General features: G+C 46.2%; 1 protein-coding gene across 2 annotated transcripts; it reads left to right on the forward strand.

Annotated features, from left to right (window-relative positions):
- The first annotated feature begins 1,769 nt into the window (after nucleotides 1-1,769).
- GH (somatotropin-like) lies at nucleotides 1,770-3,601 on the forward strand. Of its 2 annotated transcripts, none has more exons than XM_006041621.4 (5): nucleotides 1,770-1,881; nucleotides 2,130-2,290; nucleotides 2,518-2,634; nucleotides 2,861-3,025; nucleotides 3,300-3,601. In XM_006041621.4, the coding sequence occupies exons 1-5, from the start codon at nucleotides 1,869-1,871 to the stop codon at nucleotides 3,498-3,500; spliced, it is 657 nt and encodes a 218-aa protein (XP_006041683.1). In that variant the 5' UTR covers nucleotides 1,770-1,868; the 3' UTR covers nucleotides 3,501-3,601.
- The last annotated feature ends 7,841 nt before the right edge of the window (nucleotides 3,602-11,442 follow it).

An 11,442-nucleotide genomic window follows, 5' to 3' on the forward strand; every position in this document is an offset into this window, starting at 1 on the left:
AGAGAGTTTCAGAAAAACAGCTACTTCTTTTTATTGATTATACCAAAGCCTTTGACTGTCGAAAAGCCTTTGACAAATTGTCAAAAATTCTTAAAGAGATGGAAATACCAGACTACCTTACCTGACTACTGAGAAATCTGTATGCAGGTCAAGAAGCAACAGTTAGAACCAGACATGGAACAACCGACTGGTTCCAAATTAGGAAAGGAGTATGTCAAGGCTGTATATTGTCACCCTGCTTATTTAACTTATATGCAGAGTACATCGTGTAAAATGACAGGCTGGATGAAGCACAAGCTGGAATCAAGATTGCTGGGAGGAATATCAATAACCTCAGATATGCAGATGACACCACCCTTATGGCAGAAAGTGAAGAAGAACTAAAAGTGAAAGTGAAAGAGGAGAGCTAAAAAGTTGACTTAAAGCTCAACATTCAAAAAACGAAGATCATGGCATCTGGTCCCATCACTTCATGGCAAATAGATGGGGAAGCAATGGAAACAGTGAGAGACTTTATTTTGGGGGCTCCAAAATCACTGCTGATGGTGACTGAAGCCATGAAATTAAAAGATGCTTTCTTCTTGGAAGAAAAGCTATGACCAACCTAGACAGCATACTAAAAAGTAGAGACATTACTTTGCCAACAAAGGTCCATGTAGTCAAGGCTATGGTTTTTCCAGTAGTCATGTATGGATGTGAGAGTTGAACTATAAAGAAAGCTGAGTGCTGAAGTTCAAAAGAGACACCTTTGAACTGTGGTGTTGAAGAAGACTCTTGGACTGCAAGGAGATCCAACCAATCCATCCTAAAGGAAATCAGTCCTGAATATTCATTGGAAGGACTGATGTTGAAGCTGAAACTCCAATACTTTGGCCACCTGATGTGAAGAACTAACTCATTGGAAAAGACCCTGATGCTGGGAAAGATTGAGGGCAGCAGAAGGGGATGACAAAGGGTAAGATGGTTGGATGGCATCACTAACTCAATGAACATGAGTTTGAGCAAGTTCTAGGAGTTGGTGATGGACAGGGAGGCCTGGCATGCTACATTCCTGGGGTCGCAAGGAATCGGACACGACTGAGCAACTGAACTGAACTGAACTGAGACTGTTGACCACCAGGCTCCCCTGTTCTTGGGATTTTCTAGGCAAGAATACTGGGGTGGGTTGCCATTCTCTTCTCCAGGGCATCTTTCTGACCCAGGGATTGAACCTGAGTCTCCTGCATTTGCAGCTGGATTCTTTACGGCTGAGCCACCTGGGAAGCCCATTTGCTTCTACTGCTGCTGCTGCTGCTGCTGCTAAGTTGCTTCAGTCGTGTCAGACTCTGTGCGACCCCATAGACGGCAGCCCACCAGGCTCCCCCGTCCCTGGGATTCTCTAGGCAAGAACACTGGAGTGGGTTGCCATTTCCTTCTCCAATGCATGAAAGTGAAAAGTGAAAGTGAAGTCGCTCAGTTGTGTCCGACCCTCAGCGACCCCATGGACTGCAGCCTTCCAGAGTGGGGTGCCATTGCCTTCTCCTCGCTTCTGCTACCTCCCCCTTATAAAGAAAACCTATGGGGTGGGCTCTCAAGCTGAGACCCTGTGTGCACAGCCCTCAGGCTGGTGGCAGTGGAGAGGGGATGATGACAAGCCTGGGGGACATGACCCCAGAGAAGGAACGGGAACAGGATGAGTGAGAGGAGGTTCTAAATTATCCATTAGCACAGGCTGCCAGTGGTCCTTGCATAAATGTATAGAGCACACAGGTGGGGGGAAAGGGAGAGAGAGAAGCCAGGGTATAAAAAGGGCCCAGCAGGGACCAATTCCAGGATCCCAGGACCCACTTCACCAGACGACTCAGGGTCCTGTGGACAGCTCACCAGCTATGATGGCTGCAGGTAAGCTCGCTAAAATCCCCTCCATTCGTGTGTCCTAAAGGGGTGATGCGGGGGGCCCTGCCGATGGATGTGTCCACAGCTTTGGGTTTTAGGGCTTCCGAATGTGAACATAGGTATCTACACTCAGACATTTGGCCAAGTTTGAAATGTTCTCAGTCCCTGGAGGGAAGGGTAGGTGGGGGCTGGCAGGAGATCAGGCGTCTAGCTCCCTGGGCCCCTCCGTCGCGGCCCTCCTGGTCTCTCCCTAGGCCCCCGGACCTCCCTGCTCCTGGCTTTCGCCCTGCTCTGCCTGCCCTGGACTCAGGTGGTGGGCGCCTTCCCAGCCATGTCCTTGTCCAGCCTGTTTGCCAACGCTGTGCTCCGGGCTCAGCACCTGCATCAGCTGGCTGCTGACACCTTCAAAGAGTTTGTAAGCTCCCCAGGGATGCGTCCTAGGGGTGGGGAGGCCGGAAGGGGTGAATCCACGCCCCCTCCACACAGTGGGAGGAAACTGAGGAGTTCAGCCGTATTTTATCCAAGTAGGGATGTGGTTAGGGGAGCAGAAACGGGGGTGTGTGGGGTGGGGAGGGTTCCGAATAAGGCGGGGAGGGGAACCGCGCACCAGCTTAGACCTGGGTGGGTGTATTCTTCCCCCAGGAACGCACCTACATCCCGGAGGGACAGAGATACTCCATCCAGAACACCCAGGTTGCCTTCTGCTTCTCCGAAACCATCCCGGCCCCCACAGGCAAGAACGAGGCCCAGCAGAAATCGGTGAGTGGCAACCTCGGACCGAGGAGCAGGGGACCTCCTTCATCCTAAGTAGGCTGCCCCAGCTCTCCGCACCGGGCCTGGGGCAGCCTTCTCCCCGAGGTGGCCGAGAATGTTGGATGGCAGTGGAGGATGATGGTGGGCGGTGGTGGCAGGAGGTCCTCGGGCAGAGGCCGACCTTGCAGGGCTGCCCCAAGCCCGCGGCACCCACCGACCACCCATCTGCCAGCAGGACTTGGAGCTGCTTCGCATCTCACTGCTCCTCATCCAGTCGTGGCTTGGGCCCCTGCAGTTCCTCAGCAGAGTCTTCACCAACAGCTTGGTGTTTGGCACCTCGGACCGTGTCTATGAGAAGCTGAAGGACCTGGAGGAAGGCATCCTGGCCCTGATGCGGGTGGGGATGGCGTTGTGGGTCCCTTCCATGCTGGGGGCCATGCCCGCCCTCTCCTGGCTTAGCCAGGAGAACGCACGTGGGCTGGGGGAGAGAGATCCCTGCTCTCTCTCTCTTTCTAGCAGTCCAGCCTTGACCCAGGGGAAACCTTTTCCCCTTTTGAAACCTCCTTCCTCGCCCTTCTCCAAGCCTGTAGGGGAGGGTGGAAAATGGAGCGGGCAGGAGGGAGCTGCTCCTGAGGGCCCTTCGGCCTCTCTGTCTCTCCCTCCCTTGGCAGGAGCTGGAAGACGGCACCCCCCGGGCTGGGCAGATCCTCAAGCAGACCTATGACAAATTTGACACAAACATGCGCAGTGACGACGCGCTGCTCAAGAACTACGGTCTGCTCTCCTGCTTCCGGAAGGACCTGCACAAAACGGAGACGTACCTGCGGGTCATGAAGTGCCGCCGCTTCGGGGAGGCCAGCTGCGCCTTCTAGTTGCCAGCCATCTGTTGTTGCCCCTCCCCCGTGCCTTCCTAGACCCTGGAAGGTGCCACTCCCACTGTCCTTTCCTAATAAAATGAGGAAATTGCATCGCATTGTCTGAGTAGGTGTCATTCTATTCTGGGGGGTGGGGTGGGGCAGGACAGCAAGGGGGAGGATTGGGAAGACAATAGCAGGGATGCTGTGGGCTCTATGGGTACCCAGGTGCTGAATAATTGACCCGGTTCCTCCTGGGCCAGAAAGAAGCAGGCACTTCCCCTTCTCTGTGACACACCCTGTCCACTCCCCTGGTCCTTAGTTCCAGCCCCACTCATAGGACACTCATAGCTCAGGAGGGCTCCGCCTTCAATCCCACCCGCTAAAGTACTTGGAACGGTTTCTCCCTCCCTCATCAGCCCACCAAACCAAACCTAGCCTCCCAGAGTGGGAAGAAATTAAAGCAAGATAGGCTATTAAGTACAGAGGGAGAGAAAATGCCTCCAACATGTGAGGAAGTAATGAGAGAAATCATAGAATTCGTTTTGTGCAGAAATTTTAAGGTGACTACACGCTTAGCCCAACTACCCTTGGGAAATGTGTGTGTGTGTTAGTCACTCAATCGTGTCCAGCTCTTTGTGACCCCATGGACTGTAGCCTGCCAGGCTCCTCTGTCCATGGGATTCTCCAGGCAAGAATACTGGAGTGGGTTGCCATTCCCCAGGGGATTTTCCCAACCCAAGGATCAAACCCGAGTTTCCTGCATTGCAGGCAGATTCTTTACTCTCTGAGCCATCAGGGAAGCCCTGTGGGAAATGGGAATCATGCAAAAACCATGCCAAAAAAAAAAACAAACAATTGGTCCCTTGGGACCAATAGGACCAGAATATTTGGGATCTGAACTGGGGCAAGAGATGTGGAAGAGAGATTCTAAATGCATGTGTACATACTAAGTTGCTTCAGTCATGTCCGACTATTTGCAACCCCATGGACTGCAGCCCGCCAGGCTCCTCTGTCCATGGGATTCTCCAGTCAAGAATACTGGAGTGAGTTTCCATTTCCTCTTCCAGGGGATCTTCCAGACCCAGGGATCGAATCAGCGTCTCTTATGTCTCCTGCATTGACAGGCAGGTTCTTTACCACTAGTGCCACCTGAGACCCAATTCTAAATGAGGGGTTGCAAATTCAGTGCCAACAGGTGCCAGGTATAAGTGGCAAGGGCTGCCTGTGAAGGGAGAAATAGCAACCAGCCCTTAGCCTGCTTGTGAAGGATACAGCACAGAGGGGTGGGAACCAGGGCAGCCTAAAGTCTCAGGCCCCAGCTAAGGATGCGGCCCATCCAGCCTTGTTACATTGCCTGATCCTGCATTCAGGACTGCAGGAAGACTTTCCTGGTGGTCCAGTGGTTGAGAATCCACATGCCAATGCAGGGGACATGGGTTCAATCCCTGATCTGGGAAGATTCCACATGCCTCAGGGCAACTAAGCCCGTACATCACAACTACCAAAGCCCTTGCACCTAGAGCCTGTGCTCTGCAACAAGAGAAGACACTCAGTGAGAAGCCTGCTCACCACAACTAGAAAGTACAGTAGCCCCTGCTCGCTGCAACTGGAGAAAGCCCTCTTGCAGCAACCAACACCCGGCACAGCCAAAACTAAATATATATATATATTTTAAAAGACCTCAGGGGACTTCCCTGGTGGTTCAGCGTGTAAGGCTCTGTGCTTCCAATGGAGGGGGCCCAGGTTCAACCCCTGGTTGGAGAACTAGATCCCTCATGCTGAAATTAAAGATCCCAAGTGCTGCAACCTGACTCAGCCAAATAAATAAATTTAAAAAAAAAGCTCAGATGCAGGGCTGCCAGACCTTCTGTTTCTTCGAGACAGACAGGGTACCTAGACTTTCATGTAAAATCAAATGTTTACACATTGGCAACTAATTCATAGTGAAAACATTTTAAGGGCAAAATTTAACCCAAACACATTTGTTTTTCAAGCAGTCAGTGAGCAATTTGTTATTAGAGGAATGGATTGGGATAACTTGGAATAAGGGAAAGAATCAGAAAGACCTGGACTTGAACTTATGCTCAGGAAGAAATTACTTAACCTCCCCGAGACCCAGTTTGCTCACCTACAAAATAGAGATAATAATATTGCCTCATAAGGCTTGGGTGAGGAGTAAATGAAATGAGGTTTCTAAAGTTATTGACACATTATAGCACGCGAGAAGCTTTAGCTATTTTTGCATGGAACTGTGGGGTGCTTTGTGTTTTTCCAAAGGAATTGAATCACACTCTGCTTCCCTAATGGCGGCTTGAACGTTTCTTTCTTTTTTCTTTCTAAATGCACTTCAAAGGGCAGTTTTAAAGTTGTTTTTAGTCACCCAAGCACCGTGGCTAAGTAACTAGTGATCTATAAATCAATGCTTAGATGTTCAAAGTAACTCTATTGTCTGTTAAATTTTGCTCATAACTTTATTATTTCTACTTTACTACTCACTTTAAGTTTTTGTCTTTAAAAGCCTATATTCTTTAAGTGGATTTTTAGATTACTAACTTTAGAGCTTTATTCTTTTCATATATAAGATTTAAAGGTATAAGTTTTCTTTTAATCAGTGCTTTAGCTACATGCTACAAATTTTGATATTTTGTGATTTCATTATCCTTGAGTTCAAATATTTTCCAAATTTCTTTGGGATTTCTTCTTTAACTATGGCAATTTAGAATTATGTTGCTTAATTTCCAAGTATTTCAGGAACATAAAACAAGTATCAAAGCATTTAACAATATTGAATTAATATGGAGGATGTCCTCTAATGAAAATTAAGAAATTAACAACAAAGATGATTTTTGGGGAGGAAGCCTATTTACTTCCTTAAGTACTGAAAAATGAGTTTTAAAATCTCCGACTAAAATTGCAGATTAATTTATCTCTCCATTTTTTTTCTCTTATGTTTTGTTATTTCTATCCATATTTGTAAAACATGATGTTACAAAATCAATAATTCTTTTACAATGAAAATAATCAGCAAATCTTCCTAAAAAGCTTTTAGGAAGTTCTTAGATGCTGTAATGAATGTTCTTCCAAATGGCACAAATGTGTATTCACTTGGGATATCTTACATTTAGTAGTTAATGTAAATATACTTGGGGAGTGATTGAAAGTTGAAATAATCAGAACCCTGGAGCTCCATTTCTTAGCTCAGAAACCATCCCTCTGCTTCAGGTCAATCTTTGTCTGACTTTAAAATCATGGACTTTGGGGGAGTTCCTTGGTGGTGCAGTGGCTAAGACCCCAAGCTCCAAATGCAGGGGGCCTGGGTTTGATCCCTGGTCAGGGAACTAGATCCCACATGCTGCAACTAAAAACATCCCACATGCCACAACTAAGACCCAGTGCAGCCAAAATAAATAAATAAAAATCATGGAATTTTGGATTTAGGAGAGCCCCACAGGGGCTTTCCCAGGTGGCTCAGTGGTAAAGAATCCACTTGCAATGCAGGAGCCACAAAAGACATGGATTTGATCCCTGGGTCTGGAAGATCCCCTGGAGGAGGGCATGGCAACCCAGTCCAGTATTCTTGCCTGGAGAATCCCCATGGACAGAGGAGCCTGGGAGACTAAAGTTCATGGGGTCACAGAAAGTCGGACATGACTGAAGTGACTTGGCACGCATGCACAGGGCCTCCTCACAGGTCATCCTAATTTCTTCTAATTTAGGATTCTGACGCTATAGTATCTCTCACAGGTCATACTCGCTTGTGTAGCACTGGTGTCAAGGGAATCACTATTCATAAGGCAATTTATTCTATTAAACCCCTCAAGTTTCAATAAAGTATCTCTTACATTCAGCTGAAATCAATATCCCTGTAATGTCCCCATTTACTTTAGAATTATTTGTAAATCTCAAGGTCTTTTAGAAGTTGATGTATTGAGCACAAATACTATTATCTATTACTTGAATAAGTGTTTTAAAGGGAAAGTGAGCCATATTAAGAAGTATGCGTTGAATGAATGCAGCAGGAGAGGGGTGTTATAGCCACCAGTAAGAGGCCTCTATGCGGCTTCCTGGGTGGCGCTAGTGGTAAAGAACCCGCCTGATAACGCAGGTAGACACAAGAGACCTGGGTTCGATCCCTGGGTTGGGGAGATCCCCTGGAGTAGGAAATGGCTCCCCACTCCGGTGTTCTTGCCTGGGAAATTCCATGAACAGAGGAGCCCGGTGGGCTACAATCCATGGGGTGGGAAAGAGTAGGACAGGACAGTGGGCTTGCCAAGACAGCAGTAAACTGCAGGGGGAGCCACACTCCAGACAGCTCTGGTTCATCTCCTTCTAAGCCTAGCTGAAGCAACTCAACCACTGCTGGTTGAGAATTACAAAGATGCTAGCTGATTTTGCAAAATTTTTGAATTTAAAAAGAACTTGACGAGCCCACATGTTCCAACTACTAAAGTCCGCTGCACTCTGGGGCCTGGGAGCTGCAAGCACTGAGCCTGCACGCCTAGAGCCTGCGCTCCACAAGTGCAGCCGCTGCAATGAGAAGCCTGAACAACACAACGAACAGTGGCCCCTGCTCACTGAAACTGGAGAAAAGCCCATGCAGCAAGGAACACCCAGTGCAGCCATAAATAAATAAATACAATTTTTTTAAAAAAAAAGAGACCTTGAAGATCATCTTCCCTAAACTCTCTGATTTGCCAGCTATTCATCTGCTTCCTTGGTGACTCAGATGATGAAGAATCCGAGGGCAATTTGGGAGACCTGGGCTCGATCCCTCAGTTGGGAAGATCCCCTGGAGGAGGGCATGGCAACCCACTCCAGTATTCTTGCCTGGAGAATCCCCATGGACAGAGGAACCTGATGGGCTGAAGTCCATGGGGTTGCAGAGTTGCAAACAGCTAAGCAACTAAGCCGGAGAAGGCAATGGCACCCCACTCCAGTACTCTTGCCTGGAAAATCCCATGGATGGAGGAGCCTGGAAGGCTGCAGTCCATGGGGTCGCTAAGAGTCGGACACGACTGGGTGACTTCACTTTCACTTTTCACTTTCACGCATTGGAGAAGGAAATGGCAACCCACTCCAGTGTTCTTGCCTGGAGAATCCCAGGGATGGTGGGGCCTGGTGGGCTGCCGTCTATGGGGTCACACAGAGTCGGACACGACTGAAGCGACTTAGCAGCAGCAGCAGCAACAAGCAACTGAGCACACAGCACACACACACATCTGCCTTTCAGCTCTCCAGCTGGGCACTGGATGGCGATCTTGAATGTAAATTAGAAATGCCTGGGATGTTTGCAGTAGTCTTCACTCCCTGAGATTCTAAATTCAATGAATCTGGGAGTGGAACCTGGACAAGAGAATTTTTAAATGCTCCCTGCGTGAGAAGGTTGAGAATTACTGAGTTGGAACCACGAAGGTGAATTGCACATGTCCACATGTGAGCTTGGTAAAAAGGAACAAAAGGAGATGAGAGACCTGGGCCGGTTTCGGCACTTTCTGTTTCTGGTTCTAGCCAGTTAATTTTATTTTCTATTTAATTTTTTAAGGCTTTTAAAAAATCGTTTTTAAAGTCTTTATTGAATTTGTTACAATATTCTTTCTGTTTCATGCTTTGATTTGTAGACCACGAGGCATGTGGGATCTTGGCTCCCTGACCAGGTATCAAACTTGTACCCCCTACACTGGAAGGCTGGACCATCAGGGAAGTCCATAATCAGTCAATTTTAAAAGTTCTAATAAGCCAGGAGCAAAAAGACAAATATTAAATGAGCCCTTGCCTATGAAGTACTTAGAGTAGTCAAATTCATAGAGACAGAAAGTAGAATGCTGGTTACCAGGGGCTGGGAGGAGGGTCAACAGGGAGCTGCTTAACAGGATTTTAGTTTTGTGAAATGAAAACGAGTTCTGGGGACGGGTTACACAATAATATGAGTGTGTAGTAAATGTTATGTATATTTTACCTCAACTAAAATCTTCACATTGAGGTATAATTGATATAAAACATTGTATTAGTTTCATATAATGTATTAGTTTATATATTTTTAAATACATAAGCTATATGTATGTTTCATATAATGATCTCATATTTGTATGTATTGTGATCACCACAGTAAGTCTAGCTAATATCTGTCGGCATACAAGATTACAAATTTTTTTCTTGTGATGAGAACTGTTTTTAAAGACTTTTTTTAAAATATGGATCATTTTCAAAGTCTTAATTAAATTTGTAAAAATATTGCTTCCGTTTTATGTTTTGGTATTTTGACCACTAGGCATGTGGGATCTTAGCTCCCCAACCAGGGATCAAACCCAAATTTCCTGCATTGGATGGTGAACTCTTAACCACTGGACCACCAGGGAAGTCCTGTGATGAAAACTTTTAAGATCCATTCTCTTAGCAACTTTCAAATGAGCAATATAGTATTAAATATAGTCACTATGTTGTATATTACATCCTAATGCATAGTTTTAAAATTTTTTAAATATTTTTTAATGAAAACAACTTCCCTATGATTAGTGAGATGTACATAAGAAAGAATTCAATAGATAGAGCTCCAGTAATCTTAGACCCTTTGGAATAATGTTTTCCTGACTTCATTTAATCTTTTAAGTTTAACCTGAAATGGCCATTCTGAATTCTTTCCATCATTATTGCTGAAATACATACAGTGAGCTTTGTCCTTTTATACACATTTGAGAGAACCGACACTCTCCCCTTTCTTCCTGAGTCCTCCTCAGATTTACAGGCCCTGGGCTTCTGGGAGAAGCCAAAATGATACTGCTTTGTGACTTCTTTGAGTCAGAATGCCCTGGCAAAGCTGAGAAACATTTTGAGGGATACCAGTATTAGAATGAACAATTCTTCCCAGTTTGTATGAGATTTTTCCAATTTTAGCATCAAAAGACCCATGTTGCAGGACCCTCTCAGCTCTATGCAAACTGGGACAACTGGTCACCCTACCAGTAGTTCTAAATCTTAGGGAACATAAACTTAAAAAAAAAAAAAAAGGAAAAAGTAGAGGAAAGAAAACAGTAGAAAAAGAGGAAGAGAGAACACAGTGGAAAAAAGAGTAAGGAAGTATTGATGATGTGTATGACTTTTGCTCATACACAGAAACAGTGGTTGTCATGGATTTCTGATTCTTGCTTTCAGTTTATTATGATTATCACCATCATTATATAGCACAAACTAATACTTGTAAATACACATATATGACACCATGCTAGTGTATTTATAAGCACTAAGTCATCTCTTTCCAAATATAGTTGTATACTACGTAAATGTTATTATTATCCCACTGAAGATTTGTGTTTTCTCAGGTCTAAAAGAAAGTCACCTTGACTTTTCTAACAGGGTAAACTTTTGGAGTATTAAAGGTAGCTCTTCACCTGGAGAAAATCAGGATAAATGCAGTTTAGTGTGAGCTGGTTGCTCTATTTTCAGAAAAGTAGTATGATCAAAAGCTTTCAGGGAGTGGGGTCTCCTGGAGACACTGCCCTTAGTAGGGTGAGCAGAGACCAGCTCAATTGTTCCGGAAAAGAAACATAAGAAGATCCTTTGTGCTTTAAGAATTGACTAAGAGGGACCACCTCCTCTGGAGAGAGAAAGGAAATAGAAGTTCCAAATCTGCAAGGGGAAGAGCCTACCCAAATCTGAGGAGACTTAGGGAACAAGCCATCCAAAGTACCCTGCTCTAAGAACCCCACGCAAGGTGTCCCCTAAGCTGGACCTGAACAGTAGATCATCCTCCCTGAAGGATCAGCGGCAGCCCACCGGGAATCTGGATCTGTATGGGCTGGGAAGGACGCTGTCAACAGTGACACCACGTGGCAGTGAGAAGCAAAGGCAGGAGCAGGCTAAGCCTCCAGGCTCTCTAAGGTGGACCAAAGAGCCGGGAAGACCCCTTCCTCCCTCCTGTTTAGGATTCACTGTTCCATGGAGCTCTGGGCTCATGAGGTGG

Source organism: Bubalus bubalis, chromosome 3, assembly GCF_019923935.1.
Source record: "Bubalus bubalis isolate 160015118507 breed Murrah chromosome 3, NDDB_SH_1, whole genome shotgun sequence".
NCBI lineage: Eukaryota > Metazoa > Chordata > Mammalia > Artiodactyla > Bovidae > Bubalus > Bubalus bubalis.